Source organism: Zonotrichia albicollis, chromosome 7 (genome assembly GCF_047830755.1).
Source record: "Zonotrichia albicollis isolate bZonAlb1 chromosome 7, bZonAlb1.hap1, whole genome shotgun sequence".
Lineage (NCBI taxonomy): Eukaryota > Metazoa > Chordata > Aves > Passeriformes > Passerellidae > Zonotrichia > Zonotrichia albicollis.
In genome coordinates, this window is record NC_133825.1 from 30,315,602 (window position 1) to 30,342,670 (window position 27,069).

General features: G+C 45.8%; 2 protein-coding genes across 17 annotated transcripts in view; both read left to right on the top strand.

Moving 5' to 3' along the window:
* CAMK2G (calcium/calmodulin dependent protein kinase II gamma) overlaps nucleotides 1-17,410 on the top strand; it is a 115,762-nt gene extending 98,352 nt beyond the window's left edge. For 2 of the 14 annotated variants that reach the window (XM_014275647.3, XM_005481450.4), the window contains 9 exons: nucleotides 3,826-3,894; nucleotides 5,496-5,540; nucleotides 6,183-6,231; nucleotides 8,260-8,373; nucleotides 10,047-10,172; nucleotides 12,612-12,687; nucleotides 13,173-13,267; nucleotides 14,330-14,575; nucleotides 17,098-17,410. In XM_014275647.3, coding sequence (XP_014131122.1) covers nucleotides 3,826-3,894; nucleotides 5,496-5,540; nucleotides 6,183-6,231; nucleotides 8,260-8,373; nucleotides 10,047-10,172; nucleotides 12,612-12,687; nucleotides 13,173-13,267; nucleotides 14,330-14,562 — 807 coding nt within the window. In that variant the 3' untranslated portion in view covers nucleotides 14,563-14,575; nucleotides 17,098-17,410. The remainder of the gene's footprint in view (nucleotides 1-3,825; nucleotides 3,895-5,495; nucleotides 5,541-6,182; nucleotides 6,232-8,259; nucleotides 8,374-10,046; nucleotides 10,173-12,611; nucleotides 12,688-13,172; nucleotides 13,268-14,329; nucleotides 14,576-17,097) is intronic. The other 12 variants (XM_005481452.4, XM_014275648.3, XM_005481453.4 and 9 more) reach the window with 7 other exon arrangements.
* A 7,803-nt stretch (nucleotides 17,411-25,213) lies between these two features.
* Nucleotides 25,214-27,069, top strand: part of NDST2 (N-deacetylase and N-sulfotransferase 2) — a 126,125-nt gene continuing 124,269 nt past the window's right edge. For all 3 annotated transcript variants that reach the window (XM_074544788.1, XM_005481449.4, XM_014275590.3), the window contains exon 1: nucleotides 25,214-25,424. The gene's annotated coding sequence lies outside the window, so the exon portion shown is untranslated. The remainder of the gene's footprint in view (nucleotides 25,425-27,069) is intronic.

Here is a 27,069-nt window from a genome sequence, read left to right on the forward strand (position 1 = left end):
GATTCGTGCCTCCGCCATTCTCCATGCCATGCACGCTCGGCTTGTGCTCATCACCCTACATAGCATGTCCGTGCCAGGGGGTGGCCGGGGGGGTCAGTGTGCACCCAGGGGTCCATGTCCTCACAAAAAGGGCTCTGTGATCCTCTGGCCACATACAGCTCCCATTTTGTGCAGAAAATCCAGCTGCTGGCAGCTCAGTTTGACTTTGCCTGCTCTGAGTGTGAAATGAAAAAAGACAGTGGTCTCCTGGGCTCAGCAGAGCAGGTGTGTGCCTTCCCGGACAGGAGGCTTTGTCATTCTGTTGCAGAGGTGCCAAAAAGAGGAACAGGTACTTTGCCTGGTGTTGGTGCTGCCATCCTTGATAGGAGTCTTGCAGTGTTAGAACAAACTGGGAGTCACTCCAAATGTGGCAGAGACTGATGGGGCTCCACTGTTCAGATGAAATGTGTGAGCACAGCACCACTGCGCAGCTCAGAGCTGCCTGGTCACTTCTTTTTTTAGCACACTTACTGAAAAGGTTTGTTCAGAGCCTTTATAATCCAAAACTTCCTTTTGTCCTGATCTTGTTTATGTATCCCAGCATGACCAAATACCTAGTAACTGCCCCCCTGTCCTGTTCATTTCCTTTTTCATCCATCAAGGTGTTTGACATTTATAGAATTTGCTAAAAAAATAGTCAAATCCACTCTCAAGGGTTCAAAGAGGAAATTGGCCAGTGTCATATTGTCAGAAGTCATACACAGCCCAATGACACACTTTGACACCAAGATATGAACAGCAACCAAAGGACAAGAATTAGTTATTGTATTATCTCCTATGCACAGAAAAATAACAGAAATAATTTCTCCCATTTCAGATAGAGATGGGCATGTTACAGTACCAAGACAGCAGAATAATTGTTTTTGCATTACTACGTGGAAGATATTTCTCCTCTTCCTCCTTCAATGACACCTTAAAACTGTGTTAAAAAAACCCACAAAAAAAGTAATACCAAAGTACTGCTTTGAAAATCTGAAGTGAGTGACTAACTTTTCACCAGCCCTGCCTTTATGCAGGGCAGAAGTTCACTTTGCCTTTCTTGCCCTTCTGCCAGCAATACTTAAATTTGCCTACTGCCAGCAATGCTTAAATTCCCTTTGCATATTGTTTTACAGCAGTTGGGATATGTACACCATGTAAGCATCAGCCTCTGAAAACATGGAAGCAGTGAAAGTGGCTGAATAACCAGACACAGCCCATGTATTGGTAGTTTCTTTTAGTTGGCTATGTGTGTGTGTCCCTACGATATGAGCACTGGTCTGTTTTCTTTCTCTTGCACCCTCTGTGTTGCTCGTGCCTGTCTGTCTGTCTGTCTCTTGTCGAGCTCAGGAAATGTTGCCAACTGCTGTGCCAAAACGAATTGTGTTACAGATCTTAAGAAGGACCTAGCACTTTTTTTAGGTGAATGGGCCTCTTTTGGCTTGAGTTGTACAGAATTACCAAGGATTGTACCCTGGCCAGTGACTGATGTTGGCTGGCAGCAGGGGGGAAGGTGGGGTAAGAGTTGGCTGTGCTGCCTGCACCCCTGGGAAGGAAAGGCTGGCTTGTTCCAGGGAAGAGCACGTGGTGAGATGGCCGCAGGATGTCAGTGTGTGCAGGAAGCTCAATATGTCAGACACCTTCCTTCACCTGAGAAAGAGCTGTGAAAAACATGCAGGCTAAGCTGCGTCCAATTTCGTTGGGACACTGTCCTGCAATAAAATGCTATCCAATTCTGGACTGGCAAACTTGGTTGTCTTCAGCCCACTGGCTGGGGAAGAATATTGTGGGTGAGGTGGGTGCTCAGTGCAGACTGGAGGGTAGGCTGTGTGCTTTGAGTATGTGGGGCTTTGCACTTTATAAGGCAACATAACACTCCTAGCAGGCTGTTGTCAACTTTTTATTTGGAACTTTTAGTGGCTTCGTGGATGTTTGTTTAGGTTTTGGTTGTTTTGTTGTGTTTTTTTCGCATTTGGCCTTTTAGTTATAAAGCCTTCCAAAACAATGGAGTTATTTTTGTATAGCTTCTTCCGTGCTAATTTTGTCTTCTTATCCCAGTGGGCTAAGAAAAATGGGTTACCTTCCTCACACTGGAAGAGGTTTGGAAGATAGGTCTCTGCATTAGGATGACTGTTGCTGAAGAAGTATACAAGAGCCTCAGTGCTGTGTGGAGAGGTGGACCATTGTCAGAAGTTTGTGCCATAAAATAGCTTGGGGTTAACTTTGTCAGGTTGATCTGTCTCTTTGACGTCTACAATGACCTGTCATTTCTTCTGCCATCACGCTGGAAAGGCATGCATGAAACCATGAAACAAAACTCTTGGAAGGCCAGAGTCTTAGGACAATGCAGGGATGTATAGAAAGAGGCAGCAAACCATAATTTCTGTGGTATTTCTCCTTTCTTAGGTTGGAGTTTGAGTGTAAATATTTGGGCTTTTTTCCCGCAGACTTCTAAAGAGTTCATTTCTGCCTCTCTTTCTTGTACTTCCTCCCCACTCCATGTGCCCCATATTCCTCTTTTGTTTCTCCTCTCTCCCTCTCCAAAATGGGTAGTTAAGCCAAGACCTGTTGCTTGTGAAGAAAAGCTGAATTAGTTGGTGCTTGTTAAGTCTCAGTCTTATAAGATCTGTCACTGATTGACATAATTATACCTTTGGCAGACGTTTTCTCGCTTAGCGTTTCACTTTTTGATTCTTTGTGGTGTGGTGATGAGGGCCTGATGTTTTGCAGTATGAGTTTGCACTCCCTGAGTGCAATAGAGACCCGCTGCAATGAGGGCACACTGCTGTGAGCTCCCATCAGGTGCCCTGATCTGTAAACTCAGGAGTGTGAGTGAGGCTACTGCAAAGACAATTTTGACCTTGCTGCTGGCTTTCGGTGGCAAAAGAGACGTAGCCTGGTGTGGGGGTCACGCATAGGCTGGATTTGTAGGCCAGGAACCCTGTACTTACGCATAGGTTTGGCTTCCTACAAACATAGACTTGCTTCATTCCTGACATACGTGACTCAATGGGATGATTCTTTTCAGCAAGCTGGTGATGGCTTCACTGTTGTGCTGTATGAATGCAGAAAATGGAGATTTTATTCTTTTGCCACAGCTACAAGAGTCTGAAGAGGGGAAAGATGAAAAGCTGCTGGGCATCATTTAGAGAACTTCCTGTTTGTGGAACCTATATGGCCTTTTCCTTATGTCCCTGTCCCATTCCTTTCAATATTTTGGTCCTGAAGTCTCTTTGTTCAGGTTACAACAGGGATACAACATATCGTACATTACTTTTTCTCTCCCTTTTCTAGGCTGACCACACTTTTACTTGGCTCAGTAGATTCTCTGGAACTCTCACCTAGAACTGTTTCTGTACACTTTGGGACACCTCAGATTTGACTGCCATTTGTAACCTGTTTGAGACCATGACTACTGTGTGTTTCTCACTTTTGTAGTCTCTTTCTCTCAGGACAGCTGCCATGTCTCATTTTCCTTCACCAGATTTTTTTTGTTAGTGCTCATTGCAGGATTCTCCCCACCCCTTTGGGCTGCTGCCTTTTTGCCTTCTGTTTTCCTTCCTTATAGCTCTAGCAGTCCATTTGCATTTGAATTTTGGTACACCCCTTACAACTTCTATTGCCTCTGAGGGAAGGATGGTGTCCAGGAACTGGGGCAGCACTCCTCCTTCCTCCCTCTTCTTGGTGACTGAGATTGTGGGGAGGGTTGGGTCTGAGGAGAGATGGTGGGGGTTGAAGCAATACTGTCATTTTCTTGCTGCCTCTGCTGCCCAGCATGGAAACTAAAACCATGTTTTTCTGTCTCAGCCACAGAGCAACAACAAAACCAGTATAGTAAGCACTGCAAAAGAAACACCCCCAGTGCAGACGTCCATGGTATCTTCCCCAACCACTATTTTTTTTCCTGTTTGGTTTAATTTTGATTCTGTCCTCTCCCCTTCTCCTCCCAAACCCCTTCCCGAGTGCTGCTTGTGCCACTCTGTTTCAGCTTATGTTTTGGCTTCGTTCTGTCTATGTCCCTGTGCTGCTGTGGGGGCTGATCACAGCCTCACAGGCTTTGGGATGGGGGTGCTGAGCAGAGCTGTGGTTGGATGTGGGGATCGCAGCTTGCCTGGACTTCCCAGTGTGCCACCCCTGTATAGTTCTGTGTGTCCCGTTCAACTGTTCCTGCTGGCTTTGGGGAGGATGGTTTGGAAGAAGAGAGTGTCAAGCTCCATCCACTCTCCAACACTTAGGAAATGGAGGATGGACTTCAGGACACAGAGAGGAAAGGGCAGACAAAGGGTTTTTAGAAGAATCCTTTGCTGGCCTATTTGGCCTGCTCAGTTGAGTGGCTGATCTCCTGCAGCTCACTGACTTGCTGGGCTGGCACTTTCTGTTTGGCCTGTGTGCAAGCTCTGCAGTGCCAGCACAGTGCCAGTGCCAAGTCCATTGAATGGCACAGCTTGGGTGTGTGGCCTGCCTCAGTAGCCATGGAACCAGGCAGCAGGGCAGCGGGTGGCAGAGGCAGATGGGAGAGTGTGCAGCACTGCCCAGCACTGTCCCTGATGCCCTTGCTGAGCCACCCAGCAACAACAGCAGTTGGAGGAGATGGTGCAAGATCCTGAAGTCTTGTCCTGGTAATGAAAGGATGAGTGCAGGAGCTAGTTAGCACCCATAGGCCTGGTAGCTGCTCTTTGTTGTCTGTCTCTGGAGAGCTGGATTTGGCATTTTTGGGGCATGGGAGGGTGGGATTTGGTGTGGGGGTTTTTTTGTTGTAGAAAGAAGGATTCTTGGGACACTTCATAATTTTCTGCTTTCCTTTCACTAGCTTTTTAATTTTGTTTTTGATATGGAGAGAGCCTTTCTAAATTATTAAATATGGTTATTATTGAAATTGGAGCTCATTTCAGAGGCTTTTAGAAAAATGTGCCTTTTTTCACAGTTCCTTAGCAACTCCTCTCTAAGAGGCATTGAGGTGGTCTTGGCTCATCCTATTTTTATTATGAAAATTATGAATGTCCTTTTTTTAGGGTAAAATACCCAGCAACTTTTCCAAAAAACTGGGAGACAAAGGCCCCAGCCCAGTATTATCCTTTCTTTCCCCTTTCCTCTTCTGAAGCATTTTCGAGTGAGGATGCTGCGGAGGGGTCATTACCTCATGAATGGTTGCAGACGGTGCAGACTGGCTGCTTGGTTGCCCACTGGTGTCTGTGGCAGCCTGGTTCACTGAAAGCGAATTGGGAATTAGGGGCAGTTGCAGGGAAGCTGGGGGCTTTGTCTCCTTGTGACTCTAGCTTTAGTGCAGCCTCTCTCTTAATGAAACCTGTGCAGGAAGTGTGTGCACACACACGCAGGCACATGTGTGCTGTTTCGAGTTTGTGGTTTGATTTGACTTTTTTTAATGTCAGTCTCCTTTTCTCCACTTGCTGGGGAGTGAAAGTAAATTAGAGTATGCTTTGGAACTAGAGTTTAATGATTCTTCCATCCTTTCCTAGGAGCCTCAAACAACTGTTGTCCATAATGCTACAGATGGCATAAAGGTAAGGGATGGCAGTGTTGTTAGAAAAACCTCTGCTGCTCTCTTGTTCCTGTCTTCATGTGTCTTAATTCAGTTTCAACTTTTCCAATGTCTGGTTTGTAGCATGCTCCTGAATACTGCTGACAATAGACTAGGAGGGTTGTGTTATATAGCTGTGGGTCTCTGGAAGAGGCTGAGTAAAAACTGTTCAGATAGTAACACATCTTTCCTGTTGTAGTGTATAACCACCACACTTTTTCATATGTGGGATGGAAGAGGAGATATAGGCACTTGCGCAGGTTTTTTTTCTTCTACAAATGGTCACTTCCTCTGAGAAAGCCTAGGAGCCCTTCTCTAGCTTCTTGTGGCTATTCTTCCAAACAGAAGTAACTATCATTAGATTTAATTGGACAGAGTTTGGTAACTTCCACACTTGTAAAAGTTCTGGGTTAAGAGCTCGAACATGCAAAAGCTGAGCAGAGATGCTGTTATGTTATGCTTTGTATTTGGCCTGCTAACATTCAAATCTTCCCTGTATCATCCTCTCCCTTCCATCCCTGCCAATGTTTTTGTGCTTTTCCCCATCTTTCTTCACAAAGAAATCAAACTATTTGCTCATTCTCCCAACTGCTGATGCCTGGTAATGCTCTCTTCTGCCACGCAGGGTTCCACAGAGAGCTGTAACACCACAACTGAAGATGAGGATCTGAAAGGTAGGTATTTTGCCTGTAATTTCTAATACAGCTAAGTGTAGGCAAGGGATTCTAGAGATTCAGTCATTGCCTTGAACTAGCTTCCCAGGTTTCTGTGTCTGACTCAGTTCATAAATGCGCCATGACGCTGTCATTCCTGTCACAGTGGGACCATGCATTGGGGAACCGTCTGACTTGGCCTCTGTGGTATATAAACACTGAGCTAATTTGTTTTTGTCTCAGAGTTGGAATTCTTTTCTAGCATATATCATAATCTGTTCATCTCCAGTCCATTTCTAGGTGTGAAAAATCCCTACTGGTCCCTTGAGGTTTGAACTCTGCTTGTGTTTTTCTGCTTCCCTGTGGATTGCAGAGAGTTAAAATCTCTCTGTTACTACTCAGACTCCCTTTTCACCCCTTTCTGGGAATATCTTCTGTGACATGCAATTACTTTCCTTGTTATTTTTTCTCTTTGGGTCTGTTTTTTTTTAAGATGAAGATCATTCTCAGCCTGTTGTCCTTGACTGAGATATCAGTAGAGGGAGAGGCCGAGAAGAGATTTCATATCTTTCAGTGACCATATCATAAATATCTTGTGCTTGTAAACCTCTGAAATGAAGGACTTCCAAGTTCCATATCTGCTCGTGTTGTTTGAGCAGCTGTCTTTTACCTAACCTGCCTAATGAAGGATGAGCAGACATCTTCCTCAAAAACAAGTTTGAGATGGGTGAAGATAGTTTGCATTCTGAGACAAATGTGTTAATAACTTGCATTTTGAGGCAGAGGTATTCTCATTCTCTGTGTAGTTTATCTGAGTTACATATCCAGGGAAAATCAGTGCCGACCCTGTGATGTAGCAGCAATGTCACCTCTGTCAGTGGGGTAATTCCTGATGCTTTTCCTGTGGCTTGTCACAAGCTGCTGGCTGCTCTTTTGAGGAACCACAGGGAGCAGAAACACATGCCAGTGAGTGAATGAGCTCTGCAATAGAGATTGTTTGAGATAAGACCTGGCCTCATTATAGGACAGTGTTCTAGCTCCCACCTTTTTGCCAAAGAGTAGGCTGTGGGTTAGGAGTCTAGCTTTGAGTGACGGGAACTGGATGGGTTTCATAGTGCAGTTATAAATTTGATTTATGAGCTCTTCTGGATAGCCATCCAGAACGGGTATTTGTCCAGAACCTTGTCTCCTGTGGCACTTTTTATTCTGGAGAGGTTCCATGGTTGAGCTGACTGAGCCAATGGGTGTTGTAAGTCAGGAATACAAATGCTGCAAGGAGAAGTCTAGGACTGCAACAAAAGGTGGGTAGGAAGGAAGGCAGCTGGTCAGTGTACAGAGTTGTATATGGCTACATTGCTACAGATCAAAACTGTGTTTTGGTTTTTTTTGGCAGAGATTAGAAAATTTTGTTATGATTTAATAGAAGGGAGCATTTGAATGGTGATTGGGAGGGAAAGAGTTTGCACAGTAGTGGTTTGTACTGTGGCCAGCTCTGGTAATTTTAGTCCTCCAGTTTTAAGTGTAGCTGTGTTCACCAGTGTTCTTTTTCCATTCCTGCCCTTCCACATTTTAAGATAAGCAAGTACTTGGGCAAAACTAAGTAGACCAAAAGGTTTGGGAGTGTCGAAGTTCTCAGTGTTCTGCATAGCCATGACTCTCGGAAAAGGGAAGTGCTTGTGCAGTTCCAATGCCAGCTTCTTGTTTTAAATAGCCACCAGGATACACAGATCAGCTCTGCTGTGCTGTAGGGGACGTTATCTTATCCATCAGCAGTAGTTGCCTCAGGGATATGTTGTTTCCACTGTGGTGAGGCTAAAGGCAGTGCGTGTCTTGTTCTTCCTCCGCCCCCCTGCCCTTGTGTTATTCTAAATTGCACAGCAGGTTCGTGTTGTCGAGCTGTCTACTTGGCTTTGCCCTGGAGGATACTCCTGCATGTTTTGTGCCCAGCATTGTGGTTTCTTTAATGTTCTCCTATTTACTTTCTCTTTTTTTATTTACTGAACTTGCGTGTTTTGTTTGTGTTTGTGTTTTAATTCCCTGCCATGCTAGCTCCCCCTCTCTCCACCGGGGACGGCAGCTCAGTGCTTGAAGGACGGAGGCACAGTGAGAGCAAAACACAGACTGAGTCCATGCAGTCCCAGCTTTCTCTCTGTTTCTCAGCCAGTAAGTCCAGGGGTGCAGTGCTTCACAGCATCTTTTTCTCACCCCTTCCTCCACCCTTCCCATTTCTCCTTACCTAAGATTTTTCCTTTCCTCAACTTCCTTCCAGTGTGTTGATTTTCCATTTCCAGTGTTCCAGAATACAAAGAAATCATCTCCCTTCCTGCAAAATACCCTCCTTTGCACAGTGAAATTTTCCAAACATTTCCTTCCCTTTCTGAAAAAAAAAAAAACAAAAAAAAACAAAAAACAACCAAAAACCAGAACCTCATCCTAGCTAATTTCATTCCCTTGCTTTCATCTGGGTGAGATGTGGAGTTCCGTGCAGAGACACTGCCTTTTGGGGTTTCCTTGGGCAAGTCACTGCATCTCTTAGTTTTCCTTGTGGTAAACGGGGTCAGTAGTGCAGGTCTGCTTATGGAGGGGATGCATGAGACTGAATTCAGTCACACTGCTCAGAACTTCTGAGGACTTCTGACATGGATGATGCTCAGAAGTACCAAAGGAACAAATACCATTTTTTTCAGACTTAAGGTGCTTTGAAAGGGAGGCTGTGGTCCTAAAAGACCCCAAAGCAGTTTTTAATCCATTATCAGGTGCTTTGAGTGAAAATTCTGGGATAATGTTGGCTGTGAAGAGTATTTGTCTGTCACAAGCTTTACCTTGTGTGTTTGTCTTTAGCTCAGTTAGCTGATACTGTGGTTAGTCTATGAGTTATGGTAAGTTCTGCCTGATAGCTCCTGAACTTGCTAGCTCTGTAGAGGAGCCTGTGGCTGAAAAACTCCAAAAAATGAATATGAAAAAGGCTATTAGGTTGGAGAAAATCTAGGTGGAATTCAAAGCCTTTCTCCTATACACATACTGTACTAGCTGCCTGACTTTAAATCAATAGTAGAAGGATCTTTAGTGTGAGTTGGGAGCATCTGGAATATTTGATTCCGTTCAGGTCAGTCTAGGAAGGAAGAACCAGGTGTGTCCTCTTCTGTCTCTTCCCATGGTATTTCCCTGGTTTTCTATACACAGCACCAGTATCTCATATACTGCAGCAGCTGGAGTGTCTCTGTTAGTAGCTCAAAGTATGAAGTAGCTCAAAGGATGTCAGACCGCTGGTTTGTAAGGTGCAATAGGAAAGGTGTTTTGCCTAGCCAGAATAGAAGGGAAATGATCTCTTCTGAAGTGCTTTTTGCTGTGAGCTGTCCATCACTGCTCTCTTATTAATTCCTTCCTCTTGCTCATAGCAAGGCCCTGCTTGGTACACTGAGGATTGCTGAATCACCTCTCTGCCAAGTGGGTCAGTGTTCTCCCACTTCACCTCCCTCCAAGTTGAGATGTGCAGTGGTTTGGATATCCTTGCTTTCTTTAACCCCATCTTGTACTTGCCCTTGTGCTGCTGTCACTACGCTGACCACTGTTTTAGGCTGCCCTCAGACTTCCTCCAGCACTGGTGCAATTCCTGCTGTGCTTTTTGCACCAGTGCCCGGGTGGCCCCTGCCAAGCAGTGTGTGGCCCAAGTGATGTGACAGAGGCAGGAGAGCAGGTAGAAGTTATTGGGATGTGGATGTGTCTGTGTGCTGACCGGGGCTGGGGCTGTGTGTGTCTGTACTTCTTTGTTGGTTTTTATTTTGCTTTCTAATTTTTGTCTGTTTATTATTTTAACGCTTACATTTGTTTTGCAGCTACACAGTCTTGTGAAGAGAAGCTCCATGCCTGGGACAGCCCAGGGCAGACATTGGAGTTAGAGCGTGCTCGGTCGGAGCCTTTGCTAACTCCAGTAGTTCCCTTTGTACTTAACCGAGCACCGTGTAAGTTAGCAGCTGGGTAGCAGTAGTGGAGTAGTGCAACTCACGCTAGTTACCCTAGATGTAAAGTTCCCTCCTCTCTCCCCCGTCCCTCACCCCGCCCGTCCGAGCCGGCGCCATCGGGCCCGGCGGGGGCGCGGCCGCAGGAGCGGGTGCGGGGAGCGGCGGTGGCCGCCGGGGGGCGCCACCCGCGGGGAGCGGGGCCACCCTCAGCCCGTCCTGCCCTCAGCCCGGCCCGGCTCGGCCCCAGCCCTGCCCCGGCCGTGAACGGGGCTCGCTGAACGCGCCCGCAGCGCTCCCCGGCCGGCGGTGTAGCTGCTGCGGCGGGGCTGCTTCCTGGGCTCGCACAAAGCAGGGTGGAGCAGCCGCGGGCCACGCTCGCTGGCCGTGCTGGTGCATGTCGCCTCCCGCTTGTGCGTCTGCCGTGCCAGTTTGGAGGAACCGCGGATTCATCGGGAGCGGCAGACGCCAATGCGGCCCCCTGGACATCCCGAGGCTCTCTGTCCTTCGGACAGAGCGGTCACCTCCCGTGTGCCGGTTCTAGCTCGGGACATGTAGTGAGAGCCAGGAGACGAGCACAGTCAGATGGGATGGACTTGTGTTGAAGGACAGGCCTGATGGCACTGCATCAAGGCGCCTCGGAAGGGAATGCAGATTTCCTTAAGATGAGCCACCACACCGTGACTGTGGACTGCAGACTCCCTCACTCATCCCAAATACAGCCTTTGCCATGCCCTCCATCTTCTGGACATGCGTGGTGCATGGTTTGGGGGTCCAAAAAGCAGCCCTTTTTCATGTGAAAGTTATCCCAGACAACTTGCTTGTAAGGACATTTTTTACAACAGATATAGCCCACTGTATCGTTTTGAGCCATTCCCTGTGTACATCTTTTCACATTTGGAAGTGTATACAACCTGCATAGTAAAACCAGCCAACTTATTGTTATGAGCCAGATGTCCCCTATCTGAGGGGTTTCTGAGGCTGGCTCAGTAGTAAAATTCTCTTAAGTGATTTCCAGAGTGGGTATGGACATCTTTCATGGCCAGTGAGATTATTATCTTGTTGCTCTTTGGGTGCACTTACCAGTGGTGGGATGAGGTGCATGGGCAAGGGGGGAGCAGTTCAGAGTAGCATCTTCTGGCATTTAGGATGGAATTCAGTTCCCCTGACTTGAACATCTAAGGGTAGTAGGTCAGTAGGTCCTGATTTAAACACCATCCCCCTAATGATAGGCATCTAAGATGCCTATATGAGACTTCCCAGAAGTCCCAGCACAATTTGCTTCAGGGCCCAAAGGGAGAACAGTCAGGGGACTGGTTCCATTTCAGACATGTATATTTTAGGTGCTGAAGGGCACAAGAATGGCACTTCTAGTGGTAGGAATTGTATATTATCTGATAACATGGAAAAGAATGCTAGGGAACCTCTTAAATGCCTGTATAATGTGCAGAAGAGTCTACCTACAGGTGTGGGGAAGGCTGAAGAGATGCGAGGTTGTGCATATAGGCTCAGGCATAGGTATGGTGCACGCAGCAATCATAGACTATAATTGTGTTGTTTAACAGACCTAATAGAAACTTTGTAAATGTTATTAATTCTGGAGATCAGCATGGATGATGGAGCACTGCAGAAGGGATGGGGCCTGGGCAAGAGAAGAGAGTGCAGAGGTGTTGGCCACATGGGGCCCAAACAACAATAGACAGACAGCCCTTGTCTTCATTCATCTTGAAGTCCAGTGTGCTGGGTTGGCTTAATGGCAGTGCTGTCAGAGTGCTGTAAAGAATTGTGCCATAGGGATTGGCAGAAGGTAACTGCCTGAGGAGCAGTGTGCACTCTCAGACATAGCTAGGACCTGCTCATCCAACCCATCCATCCTGCTGCTGTCATCCTTCTAGCTTGCACAAGCCATCCCTACATGTCCCAGTTGCTTGTTTGCAGCATTCACAATAGCTGAGGTGTTGATGATGGTGATAGGCAAGTTTTGGGAGACTCTTTCCAATTGGCTTGATCTGTGTGGTGGCCATTTGTATATGGCTACTGTGGTGAAGGTTTTCCACGTCTTAAGCTGCCAAACTACTTCACATGTGCGGGGCCACTGGCATTCATTGGTCAGACTCCCCAGAAGCAGCTCTGGCTGTCATTTAGGAGACACCTCTGGTGCCTTAGACATTTCTAGAAGAAAAAAAAAAAAGAAAATTAATATGGTCTCTTTATTTCCTTTCTCCCTGCATTATGGGATCACCATTTCCCTTTCATACCACTGCCCCCCTACTCTGATGTGGATGGCTGCCTTAACTGCATATCTCCAGAATGCAGGGAGCAGCATCCTATGAGATCTAGACTAATGGTGCTCTACAGATTGCTTGTAGGAAGCACCCACTAGCCTCATATTTCTACTGAACTCTTCAGCACAGCTAAATTGCTCTTTCTTCTTGTTCACAGTGCGTAAGCAAGAGATCATTAAGATAACAGAGCAGCTGATAGAGGCTATCAACAATGGAGATTTTGAGGCTTATACGTAAGTAGAGATGCTTTCTGACAGGTTGTTTATCAGTTTGTGTGCAAGTGATGCTCTCGCTCCTGGGTATGAGGAGCTGTCACACAGTCAGGGATGGTAAAAAGTTTTATCCTTCTTGGCCTACATCAGTTAGGATGGAGTAGTAGAGCTCTAAATGAATTTCAAGTCAGGTGGCAAACAGCAACAGGAGCAACAATAGGAAAATGTCCTAGGTTTGTAAGAAAAGTGCAGGGGAGGGCAACGAGAAGAGCAGAAAGAAAATAAAAGGAAAGTCAGTAACCTAGAAATTTATTTCATGTGAAATGCCATCTAGTTGGCTCCTTGAGTTATGGTAGGGCTGAGTCTTCAGGAACTTACTTCTTGTAGTAGGGAGATGTAGTTAGGTGGACACAGGGTGTGAGTCAAATGGCATACCAGCACTTCACGGTGTGAATAGCTCTTGGGCTCAAATGCAAGCTGTAAACCTGTGCTGCTTTTCTTTGCAGAAAGATCTGTGATCCTGGCTTGACCTCATTTGAACCTGAAGCACTGGGGAACCTGGTTGAAGGAATGGATTTCCATAAGTTTTACTTTGAAAACTGTGAGTGGGTAGATTTGGTAACTCCAACACCTTTCTCTCTCCTCTTCCTTTATGTCACATTTGGGGAGGAAAATTTGCCTTGTTGTTACTGATTATCAGAGTAAGCAGGAACTTGATTGTGCTTGGGTTATGATGCATTCATAAAAGCCAGCAGCCTTTCTGTCAAAAAGCCTGTTCAGCAACAATTTCAGTTCTAACCCCCACATCCCTTCACTCTAGGCATACATTCTGCCAGGTGGAAATGTTTTGTACCTGGCACAGACTGCAGGAGTTTTAAAAGTTTGACTCACTGGAGTTCTTACTGATATGAAAATGGAAAAAATGGTCAGATTTTGGTGGAAGCAACATGTATGTTTGGGGTAAACATACTGAATGGTCAGGCATAAAGATGCTTTTGCTTTCAACTTTCCCTGGATGGTTTCAGCTCTCTAACATCTAATGAACCTTTTACATAGACAAGAGTCACCTTGTCAGTCTGGGGCAAGAAAGAGTTGGGAGAAATGCTATCATTTATAGTATGGGATTTGTCTCCCTTCCTGAATGTCTCCACAGGATGAGATAATTGAAATTTAAATCCTGAGCTGTTCAATCTGTTTTATTTTGGGGGTTAGGTCAAGGTCCTTAGTATGGGCAAATGTAGTTCTCTAAGTATGCAGAGACTTTGTCTCTCTCAACAGGCTACTTATGGAGTGATTCTAACACTTCTCTGAGGTTTGTTCATATTTAATGCTGTCCTAGCTTAAAGATCTCCTGATTACTGACTCCTTTGCAACGATATTCTGTCAGTGAAAGTTCTTTCCCCATAACTGAAGACACAGCAGCAGAGGAAGTGGGGGCAGAGGGGCCAGGGGATTCCTGGCAGTAAGTGTACAGTTCGTAGTGAGAACAAGAGCTGATAGGGGTAAGAATTGCTTGGACTTTTCCTGAAAAATTGCAGGACCAATTTTTGTGGTATTCCAGAATGCAGTGAAAGGTGAGTAGAATATAGAAGAGGTTGGAGAATGTGGGACGCTGTTCCTCCTTAGCTGTAAAAGAACCCGATGGTTTTGCATGTCGTGGCAGTACTGTCGAAGAACAGCAAGCCAATCCACACGACCATCCTGAACCCGCACGTGCACGTCATCGGGGAGGACGCGGCGTGCATCGCCTACATCCGCCTGACGCAGTACATCGACGGGCAGGGCCGGCCCCGCACCACGCAGTCCGAGGAGACGCGCGTCTGGCACCGCCGCGACGGCAAGTGGCTCAACGTGCACTACCACTGCTCTGGAGCTCCTGCAGCACCTCTCCAGTGAGGATCACATACGGGTAGGAGTGCACCGCACATGGCTGAGGCTGCTCCCTGTGGGAATTCAGCATTCAGGGCCGTTTAGCTGGCTGTCAGAGACCATCTTTAGCTGTCTCTACAGCTGAACACTTTGGCTTGTCGATGGTGTTCCTTTAAGTCCTGTCCTCTGGACTCAGTAGGGTTATCTGCCACTCCTGACAAATGGGAGTCATGTGCCAGACAGCTGTTCCTGGGCATAGGTACCCTTGTAGCAGCTGTGCTTCCTCCCAGGTGCTCAGGTCTGTGCTTGGACAAATGGCTAGTCTGGAGCAGAGAGGAAGAATATCATGCTGTGCACAGGTTGGCCCTTTCACATCCACCTTTCGATGCTGGGGGTCATTTCAGAGGACTTTTTTGATGATTATGTCATCTTCTAGAAAGGATATTGTAGAGTCCATACAGAACAATTTCTGTGCCATAAGGGGTAAGGGTTTATCCATATAAATTTTACTACTGATTTTCCGATAAGTAAAAAGTATTTAATGTACCACCTTGAGAAAACTCAGAGGGGAAAAGAATCTAAACAAACAGTAATATCAGAGGATTTAAAATATCCTCCAATTAACTTGCCACAATTCATAATTGGAAGAAACTTTGGCTCAAAAATATGTCATGAAAAAATGATTGTTGCTTGCTCCTGAAGGACATCAGATCAAATTAGTTCTTCAGCATTAAGGCATTCTTGTTTATTGCCTTAATGTAGATGTACAAAGTCTTTCTGCATCCTTTTGTTTTATGCTGAAATATATGTTACATCCATTTTATAGTCCAAAGTTTCCTAATCTTAGGACCTTTCTACTAAGTATTTTCTATTTAAGGCCAAACACAACAAACATTTCCAACTGGGAGGCAACCTTTTTTTATGTGGTCATTTAAGGATGAACCACTCAAGTATAGCTGCTACTTGAGTCCTAGTTCTGTGAACAACTTGGTACTAAGCCAGGAGCAGTTTATATTCATGTGTTGTGAGGGATTCAATCCTACTGAAGGCAATGGGAAGGAATGTGAACTATCACAAGCAAGCTGGAGAGGTCACAGATGGAATTTGAAAAGCAGAAGCCAGTTGGGGGCACCAGAAGCAGGGAAGCTTCAAGGGAGCTGGAAAATCAGCTGAATTTCCAGGGAGTAAGGCAGTGAGAAGGAAAAAGCCTTTGCAGGAAAACAAAAATAAACTTGCGTCAGATTTCATCACAGAAATGTTGAGAGAGATGTCTGTCCAAAAAATGATGCAGAAGAAATTATTAAATTAAAGATCAGTATGGCTCAGTGACTATGCCTATGACTTCTGAGGAAGTTTAGGAATGGAAAGTCTGCTGCAGAAGAGGTATGTTTCTTGGCTGTGAAAATGCTGAAGCCCTCCAAAAGTATGTGCTGGAGGGTTTCTGAAAACTGCAGAGCAGAAAGTATTTCCAAACCACAAAATGTTGGTTAAAACAATATTTAAAAATACCCTGTAAACTAATAGAAGTTGAAGTATTTGCATGCATTTCTGGGTTCTGGAGGAGGTACACCCACAAGCAATTACAAATGGGGTCAGTGTGGGTAGCCCCCATCTGAATCCACTGAATAATTTTGGAGTAGTGTTATCCCATGTGCAGTGAAAGCTAAGGATGAAGAATGAATGAGGTGAGTAAGAATGCTTAAATAGAAAGTAGTGGTTTCTTCTCACCTGGAAGGCAGAGTTCAGCTCTGGGTAGATCATCTGAAAAGGAAACTGCAGCCAGAAAAAAAGTTTGATATTAATTAGAGGATTTCTGTGTAAGGAGAGAGTGGGAACCAAGTGGGGAGAAGACTTATAAGGGAGATTCTGCTAAGATTTGCAAACTAAGAAATGGTAGAAGAAAGAGTTTGGCTACACTTTCATGACAGGATAATGCTAAACAGACATGAAAAAAACCCAGACTTAAAACTGATCAAAATAAATCCAGTAATTTGGCACATGAGCATTAACTAGGAAAGACCTTTGCTAAAAGCAGTCACAAGGACTACAATTTCACAAAACTGTGGAGAAGCTTGTACATTTGTTTAAATATTAAGTAAGTTCAGAGACAAAATCACTGAAGATTTGAAAAATGAAAACCCTAACAAAAATACAATTATCTTTCCGTTCAAGGCAAAAGCCAATGGAAAGTGAGGCAGAAAATGTTCCTTAGGACCAGAGCTTTTGAGCACTCCTTAGGAAACTCCTTCAGCTTCTGGGTCATGGCTATGAGAGGGCGGGCTCAGGGCTGTCCAAAGCAGCATGTAATACATTTTAGCAATTACTTAATTTTCACTGGCACTCTCAGCCCCCTGGAAGGGGAAGTGAGTGCCTCTTACCTTTAGAAGTCTCCTCATGAGGCGCAGTTTGTCTTGTGTTAGGGGTTTCTACCTACACCAAATAACCTGTAGAAAATGTGTTTTTTTAAATTGTGTACAGCTAATATATGGCTTTATTTCCTTCCATCTTCCATCCTGTTCTCCCTCTCCTTTCTGGGTGGACACTACCTCTTCCTGACTGCAGCAACTTGTGGAGATACTCAGCTGGAGGGCAATATCTTCTTAGCAAGCAGCTCTGGAGTGCCTGAGTGACAGCAACGGTCATGTCTGTTTTGACATTAAAAAAATAAATACAAATTACAAACAGGCAGCAGCCAAATGCACGAAACCCTGCATGCATCTGATGCTCCGGGCACTGCCTTTCTGTTGTTTTCCATGGATCCATCGTGTCTGTTTCTGCTGTACGAAGGTGTTTTTAAATCTAAAAAAAAAAAAGACATGTTGTTTGTATAAAAGAATAAAAAAACAGGAATAATGCTAAATAAATGACAGATTATCCAACATGCCCCCTCCCCCAGGGCTAAGAAAGTGGCAGCAGCCGGAACATCTTTCAGAAATGAAGTGAGGGGGAAAGCAAAAGTGAAGGAGAGAAAGAGAGAAGGAGAGCAAGAAAGGAGGCGGCTTGAACAGCGGATGGCTGAACTGTGCTCCGCAGAGCGATGTGGGAGTTGGTACCACAGTCGGGCTGTGCTGCAGCTACAGTCGGTGAGAGGTGGCAAGGAGACCCCAGAGGAGCCAGTGTGAAGACTGGGGTTCAAGAGAGAGGAGGTGCTTCTCTTCCTGTTGCCCAGCAGTCTGACTTCAGCCTGTTTCTTCTTTGATTTCTGCACAGCAAGAACGCTATGGAGACCTGGTTGCTCAGTTGCTGGATCCCAAAACAGACTTTTCTTTTCTTTTTTTTTCCTTTTTTTTTTTTTTTAAGAAATAAAACAAAATGGAATGTTGTTTTAAAACTAAAGATGGAAGTAGGGATTTAAAAATGGGTTTAAGTAACCCATTATTAACCCAATTAATTAACTTGAATAGAAGCTCGCTCTTTAGTGATACTGGTTTTAGAAACAGCCACTACCTGGACAAACATGGAGTTTTGAAGCCAGCTTATTTAATTTAAAAAACCATTTCATTAAGAGCAGAGATTTTAGAGGAAGAGGGTATTTGTATGGGATTTTCTATTTTTTTTTTCTTTTTAGTAGCGTAGTTGGGATCCACAGTGCTGCAGAACACATGTTCCTTAGGAAGCAGACAAAAAACTTAGTGTTATGTTCTTCATGAAAACTTGCACATACACTCCTATATGAGGCATAAATAGCGTGTGTTTTTTATACTGAAATATATGCACCCGTAGAATTAAAGGGGTTACCTGGCCTCCTGTATGATTTGTTGGTCTCCAGTAAAATAGCAGTGGGAGCCAGCGGCCCCGCCAGGTGCTTCTCCCCACCACTAACCCATCTGATGTTTGTAAGTGTCATGTTTCCTAGTGTTTATTTGGGTAATTTTTCTATTTTTTACAGTGATGTTGTAACACAGAAAACTGTCAGATCAGAACCTCAAAAGCTGTAGCTGAAGGACTCCAGGCCACCCCCCACCCCGTGTTGCCTCTGGGTGTTAGAGGATACCTCATGAAGCAGAGGGGAAAGGGAATGAACACGTGATCTGATGTTCGTCCTTTGGGCCAATTCATTTTCCTTTCTTTTCTTTGCTGCAAAAGGAGTTCAGTTCCTTTATTCATTGGGTGGGAGATATGGAAGTGGTTTTTTGACCTTACCAAGGAGGGAGCCTAGCCCCAAGAAGAAGATGGCCTTTCTGGCAGACCTGATGGGATTTGTCTTGACCAAGGGAAGGCATCACTTGCAGAAGTTGGAATGGGCTTTTACCTGAATTTATCTACCCCTAATAATTTTTTGGATCTCCAGAGTGAGTTAAAATTATTTCTGTGACAGCGTACTAAGTGTGTGGCAATCTTTTAGCAGACTATAGAAGAGAAGAAAGAGAATTTGCAATGTTAATCCTTATTCAATAAAAGGCAGACAATTAAAGCTGTTGCACAAAGTGGAGCTGTCACTTTGCAGCAGATAGCGCTCTGCTCCCTTTATTGGAGAGGGGCTATCCCACACCAGGATTAGATCAGCTGAGCACTGATGAAGGAAAAGGCCATCCACTCTTCCCAGGTTTATTTGAGCAAACACCCTTTTCTTCCTCCCTTTGCTATCCCAGGGGAGGAGTGAGGAGGGGACTGAACCCATGGGGGGGCAAACACTAGATTTTATTATTTCAAAACATTTTTAACACAGTGACTGAAGTGGAAAAGTAAAAAGCCTTGATATTTCATTCAGAATTTTTTTAAGCCACAAAGAAAGCAAACAGATTACAGTTATGCCACTTAAAAAAGATAAATACAAAACATTATGCATGCCTTCTTTCGGTCTGATCTTCCTTGTCTCTTTACCTGATAATTATTAATAGTTAAAAAAGAGAACCCTCTGTATTAAGTATATGCATCTTTCAGAAAAAAAAATTAAAAGAAGAGAACTGTTGGGTTTTTTTGTTTTTGCACAGTCTTGGAGACAAACTCTTTTGGATTTTTTTTTGTTTTGTTTCCTTTTAAGTTAATGAGAACCTTAGCTTGGTATGGCCATTATCAAACACAGCTGTACACCTTTAGCATTCTTAATGTTCTCTTATGGGGCTAATGTAAGCATCTATATAATATATATTATAAATATCACATTTTAAACAGGAAATGGAAGGCATTTGATGCAGAATTTTTGCATGATATAGAAATAATTAAAGTTAGCTAGTGTTTGTTTGTTTGGTCTGAATGTTGGTAGAACCTTCATAGCTTTGTTACAATGAAACCTTGAACTGAAGATATTTAATAAAATAACATTTAAACAGTGTAAAGTTTGGAGTGTCACTTTATTCTCCTGAGCAATATGAAATTGGTACTTCTGGGATAAAGAATCAATTGACAGAGGAGGGGTTTTTTTTCTGTGTCATTTAAAAATGTAATGTTTAAAAAGTGGGACCATACCTAAAAGGGGGGAGGGGAGAATACTAGCCTTAAAAACAAAAGGATGACAGAACCTGTTAAAATTATCTTTATGGCATTTCCCTGACAGACCAGGGATAACAGGGAATTTTTGCTTTTGTTCCAAATTTCCTGATCCTTGGCAAATCTATGCTATTACTTCCTTTCTTGGTCTTTGTTTTCCTCACCAATATTTAAGATTCTTCTTGTGGGAGAAGCTATCTTGCTATTTGGTTTGCCTGATGTAAACACGCTGATCTCAAGTTGTGATTTAGTTATTTGTTAACTAGTGTATTTTGTGTCCTAGCTTCTGCAGAGGCAAAGAACTTGTCAGGTCTAGCAGTGTAAGCATCATTTCTTAATTTACAAGTTAGTTGGATTGAACTCGTTTTGTTTTTATACTGCCTCTCGTTGTTAGCATTTCATGTGTGCCCCGTTAGGTGGGCTTTGTTCCGCTCGGGCCTGTGCTGCTTTGCCCTTTCTCGGTTATTCCCACCCTGCAGATCTCAGCTGCTCCTGAGGGCGGGCGGCTGGGCCGTGAGGCTGCAGCAGGCGCTGCACGGGCCTGGTGTGCGGCACAGCCACTGCTGTCATGGTGCGGGGACACATCCCCTATCCATAACAGGTACTGCTGTCATGGTGCGGGGACTCATCCCCTGTCCATCACAGCCACTGCTGTCATGGTGCGGGGACTCATCCCCTATCCATAACAGGTACTGCTGTCATGGTTCGAGGACTCATCCCCTGTCCATCACAGCCACTGCTGTCATGGTGCGGGGACTCACACCTCCTGGCCATCACAGTCTCTGCTGTCATGGTGCGGGGACACATCCCCTATCCATCACAGCCACTGCTGTCATGGTGCGGGGCACACATCTCCTTTTGGCACTGGCTGCAGCAAAGGGGCTCTAGCCAGCGTGCGGGCCCCATTTGGCAGGCCTGGCTGGCCTCCGTTCCCCTGAGCGCTTCCCAGGTGTGTCTGGGAAGTGGCAAAGGGGACGGGGTGGCTTTGCCTTATCGCTGAAAGCGAGTTCATTGTGCTTAATCCCCTTTAACTGCAGCAATTACCCAGTAAATAGGTGTCAGCTGGTGCTGCTTAGAGAGATGATTACTTTTGCTGCCTGATGAAACAGGAGGAAAAAAATCGTCCTTAGTGTTTAAAGGGAGAAGGTAAGAGTTTTATAGTCCGTTTTACTGGGACTAAAGGCAATCTGCTCGTGCCCAGAAGAAATGGCTCCTGCAATTTCGGGAGCAAAGAGACGTTCTGCTCTCATTTCTGACATAGGAGGCAGGAGCATTCATCAGGTAAGATTTATCCTGAAGCAGTCAATCCTGTCTTGATGATCTTTGAAGATATGTAGCAATATGAGCCAATAAGCACTAGGAAGGGACTCATAAAATTAGTGGTGATAGCCCATGTTTTTAGGAACTCTTTTAACTAGGATAAGAGTAATTTAAACACTTGCTGAAAGCGAAATAGTCAGACTAACAGGTCAAGAATATTTAGTGTAGCATACATATGGGGCCTCTTTTATGTCTTATGTTTTAGCTGACAGCAGGGATTAGGAATGATACTTCCCTGTATTGTAATAGCTCCAGTATTGAGCTAGCAAACAGGGATAGTCCCAGAACCCACTCTGCTATAGCTGTTTAAAATCTGTTCATCCTATTAGATCAAGTTTTGCTATCTTCCTACCAAAGACGAGTGTCTGAACATGTTTTTTTTTTAGTTCCCTTCCAATTTATGCACATGCATAATTGTATACACAGGTAGATTACTCTGTGGGAGACTTGTAATTGATGATAGCTTTTATTTATGCCCAAGTAGATTTGCTTTTAAACTAGGATTGCTCTGCTCTCACTTGCTGGGCTAGTAGCACAGAGGCCTGGCAGAATGCTCCTGTGCTTATAGTATCTGTGAGATGTGGGGAGAGTATGAGCAGAATTGGACCCTGAATGTCAATATCCTTTCAGTTTTACTATGAAAATTGTTACCTCTTACTTATGGGTAATTGATAATGTAGAAAACCAAACAGAGCAGTTTACTAATGATTGGATTTGTGATCTGGTTTTGGGTTTGCTATGGCTTTGCAGGGTGACTGCAAATAAGCCAGGTATGTGCCCTGTGCTTCAGCTTTCCCATTTGTCCATGGTGCTTCAGCTTTCCCATTTGTCCATGCAGATAAGCCTGACCTCAGTAGAACTGCTGTAAGAGACTGATGAACAGTGCTGCAGAGAAGCTAAGGTGGTCTTGCTGCTGCACATCACAGGTGATTTTTTTTTGCCTGAGAATTTGAAAGGTTTGGGACTGCAGATTAATGCACCTGGAATGCTTGTTTATTTGGGTTTATTATTTAAGGGTAGAGAAAGGTGATCCTTTGGGGGCACTTAAAGCAGCTTGAGTGGAGGATTATGAATTTTTCCCTTGAGATCCTTGATGCCTGAGAACTCCTCACCTGCCAGAATTCCTCACCACCTCTTTGCCTGCTGGTAAGGAATAGGAATTTACTGGTTGGTGTGTAGTGCTCTAAAGAATTTTAAGCCAATTCTTATGTACTTAACAAGTACTAGAAAACAAAAATGCATATGTTTGTGGTTTTTAAGGCAGACTAGCTACAAGGAAAGGATGGATATAATTAAGTTAATAAAATCTCATTCTGAAGGTTTCTTGTGCTATAGGAGGGTCCTCTGAAGCACTGGCGGATGGGGGAGAGGGAAAGGTGGCTGTGCCTAATTTGTTACAATTTATATAATTTTACCATAATTATCTATGAATGGATGGGCAGGATAACATTTATTCACAGAAAACCATTTTACTAATGCATCATACGACTGCATGTTGGCAGACTTGGGTTTTGGCCAGTACTTGCAATGAAATACTGTCTCATCATGGTTTATTTCTCCTTCGTGCTTCTGTGGGAAAGAGTAGTGCTCATACCAACAGAGGACAGCCTGCAGAAATGGCACCAGGGCTCTGCTTCAGAGGCTTGTTTACATTGGAACGTGCTATAGGTTACATCAGAGTCAGAGCAGTGCCACTGCAGTCTGGTTGTTCCTGCTCCAGAAACGTTTGTTTGTTTCTTTCTTGCTACATGTCTAGTTCAAAATAAACTGAAAAAAATACTTATATGTAAAAGGATATGTTCTATTTAAAGTGGCATTTGAAATTCTTTGCTTTAGATTTAGCATATTTTTCTTCTATAAAAAAGGCCCAAACTTGGTATAGATAGTCTTAAATGTTTTTAAGAATTGTAAACAGATTTCAGTCTTGTTAATTCCAAAAAGTATTAATGCTGAAATTGTTTTATATATGGTAAGTTAGCAAGTTTTAACACCTTCTAATCTGTTATAATATCAGTAAAAATCTTCCATCCCTATTACAAAGACTATGTTGAGCCTCAACAGAAACAGCAAGACATTTAATCTTCTACTTCAACTTTCCCTTTGGGAAGAAACAGGCCTGAGCCATTAAATGGAATATCCAGGCAAAGATGGTTTATGTGGCCTTAAGAAAGAGAAATTGCTTCAGTGAAGTGCAATGTTACCAGGGATAGCACATGCTGAGTGAGGTAGGCACAGAGCAATATGATAAGCTGGAAGATGGGAGTCATAAAGCCAAGCACTGAGGGTGGTTTGGAGTGTGAGGAAGAGAGTGGAGATGCAAGATGGGGTTGGAGATGTCTTGCAGGTGAGTAGAGGAGGTTACATATGAAGTAGCTAGAAAGGCAGTGAGGTCAGTGGGATGGAGAGTTGTTTTGTGGTGAAATGAGAAGGAAAGCAGGTGGATTCTGTGCCAGTGGTTTGAGGAGGGGTTTGGAGAGATGGGGCAAAAATTGGGGTAGTTTCTTCCATGGCACATTTAGCTAGAGTTTTAAGCTGTTACTCTTCTGCCTGTATAGCATACTATAGTGTACAACATACCCTCCTGTCACTGATTTCCCTCCCTCACTGTAACTGAGATAGGTTAGACTGAGGAAGAAAGTTTTTTTTTTTTTTTTAACCAGACTATCAAATTGTACTTTGAAATGGTAAATCCCATTTCACAGAATGTAGTACTGGATGATAAATGCTACAAGCACATGACACAAAGTTCTGAGCTGCCACATAGTGCATAGTCCCTCTGTTGGCTCAGATTTGATCAGCTGTTTTGAAAAGTGCAAGGTCTGTGGTAGACTGGGCATCACCTGTTGCTGCCACGCTAGCTTTGGGACGGCTGCAGGCAGGGGGTGATATTAATCTGATGTGAGCACTGTGGCGCGTGTTTGGGTTAACTCAACAGAAATGCAATCACGTGTTAAATATGTGCTGCTGTGTATTTTGGCAGCATAGACCTGTGAGATGGGACTGCAGGTGGTGGGAGCAGCTGCCTCATCCACCTCTGCTGAGGTGGGGGTGCTGTCAGCCAGAGGCAGAACAGGCTTTTGAAGCATGCTAAGATATGATTGCTCATAGCTTTGTCTGTTTTTCTTCAGTTATTTGATTCACCTGCTAACATGGGCTTAACAGGCTTGCAGAAGTCTGATCAGTGCTTCAGGTGCAAATTGATAAGCTGAAGATTAAAAATCCTCTATAAATGTGTCCATAAACCATGATTTTTGAGCTTTTCAAACTTTTTAATAGAGGAGCATGTTCCTGTACAGCAAATCTACATATTGCATTGCCTTTTGGAGGGTTTTCTTAGAGTTATTCACAAGATGCCAGCAATCCTCTGACAGCAGGATGGGAAGCAGTACGTTGCCAACATGAGGCCTTATTCCCTGAGCACCTGCTTTCCCTTTGCTTTCCCTTTTCTTCTGTCGCTTGTGACTGCTCCAGGTCCCAGTCATGTTAATTCTGTCCCACATGTTCGCTCTCTGCAGCACGGTGGGTCCTTTCTCCAGAGCTGATCCAAAAGCAGGACCGTGTAATAGCACTCCCGGACTGCTGTCCACTCGTCCAGCCTCCCCTGAGAATAAATGTTTCTGTGATGTGGCTTCACATCCCATTCTGGCTTCCTACTACAATTTCCTCCACCGCTTTAACGTAGCAAATTGCACCGTGCGTGTTTGTGTTTCTCGGGAGGCTGCTGCCGGCGATGTCACAGCAGCGGCAATCCCTACCTACTGCTTTCCTGGGCATCCCACCCGGGAGCGCTGCCGGGCAGCCCCTGGGCCACCGCCGGTGCCCGCGGCCGCGGGGAAGCCCCGGCCACGTGTTGGAGCGCGGGGCCCGGCCGGGCCGCGGGACCCCGGCCCGAGGGCAGCCCGGCGCTGAGGCGGGCGGGGCCCCGCGCCCCTCCCTCGCTCCGTCCCTCCCTCCCCGCGGAAGATGGCGGCCGGGCGGCGCGGCAGCGGCGGCTCCCCCAGCGGCCGGACGGACGCGCAGCGCCCCGGAGCCGGCGGGCCGCGACCGGCCTGAGCGCTGCTCGCGGCGCCGGGGGACGCCCGTCCGCTCTCCCTCCGGGACCCGTGCCCTGCCCGCCCGGCGGGGCCTCCTTGCGGCAGGTGAGGTGGAGGAGGGCAGCGCGGTGGCGGCGGCCCGGCCCGCTCCGGCTCGGAGGGCGGCGGGGCTGAGCGAGCGGGGCCGGGGCAAGTTGTGCCGGCCGGGGGCGATGGTCACGGGTGCGGGCGGTCTGTGAGGGGCGGCCGGAGCGTGGGAGGAGGCGGGGGGGCCGGCCCGGGCCGGGCCGTGCGGAGGGCGCTGCCCCCCGCCCCGGAGCCACCTGTGCGGCCGGGGGACCCCGCCGGGAGCCCGCTCCGGGGGACCCGTGCCCCAGCGCGGTGCTCTGTTGCCGGCCGTGCCCGGGGCCGAAGGTTTCGCAGCCTTTCACGGCTGCTTTTGTCGTGTCGGCTGCTGGGCCCCCGACACGCGGCTGGGAGCGGCACCCCTGCCCCATCGCGGCTGCCGCCCCTCGGAGCCCCCGTGCTCCGGCCGCCGGCGGGGAGCGGGGTCCTGGGCCGGAGCTGCGCTCCCGGCCTCGCTCCAGCTTTGTTTACCCCGCGGCGTCGCGCTGCAGGCGCCGAGGCTGCGGAGTACGGCGGGACCGGCGCCCGAGTAGTCGGCGTGCGCCGGGGCAGGGGATGCTCTGTCCCCGTGGCGAGGCTGTGGCTGCGCTGCCCGTGCTGCACACGCTGCTCTCGGGGGGCTGCGCTCACAGCAGGCCAGCCGCGGGCACAGTTGTGATATTATAAAGACACAACAAAAATTACATAGAGAAAGCTAATGGAACGTGAGAAATCTCTCCTGTAGTATTTCCCATCATGTTTTAGTTGTTAAAACATTTTGACAGAGGTCAAGTGATAAATTAAAGCATGAGACATCCCTGTTTGCTTATGCAAGAGTGAGTAAAGAGTGTTGCCTGAATTAGAAGTGAGCAAATGTCACACCTCTGAATTCAGCCACAAGTTAAGCTACTCCACACTGGGATCCTTTGTGACCAATTTTGCCAAGGAAGTATTCAGAGTTGTTAATAGTATGTGCATTTCTCATTAGGAAATGTAACTTTGTCCTTTGTGGCAGAGGTAAACTAGAAACTTCTGATGGATTGTTCAGGTTATGTGCAGTCAATTATCTGTGGTAATTGGGGTGAGAAATTTTGGATGATGGCGGTATAGGGGGACGCGTTGTACGAAAACACCCCAAGAGCCAGAAAAAATTAGAAGCTTAGCATCAAACCAAGAGTTCATTGGCCTGGATACCTACACGTGCTGACATTGCCCATGTGAGCTGGCTCGGCACCTGGACAGTGATCCCAAAGCCAAGCCCTCTAGAATTGCACAAAGACGCGTGGGGTGCTCCATCCACCGTGGGTTTGTGCAGTATTTCTTCATTGGGCTTCTCAGTGCAGCTGTTTTCATGACAGTGAGATCACTGATCTGCTGACAGAATGGACAAAGAAAGGCATTTTAGTTAGTTCTTCACCCTGCGCAAAAGTGATTGTGATGTGTTGAGATTGTTGGTTCCAAAACCAGCCAGACTCCAGTAGATCAGTTTTGAGCCAGTGGAAAATCTGTGTGCTTAAGTCTGGCAACCAGCATAAAATGGTCTAAAAACTTTCTCCTGTCAGCAGCTGTGAACAAGTACATATCTCTTACAGTTATTATCTTGTTCAGTAGCTGCTTCTTAAATTTTTCTTCCTTATTCCAAGTT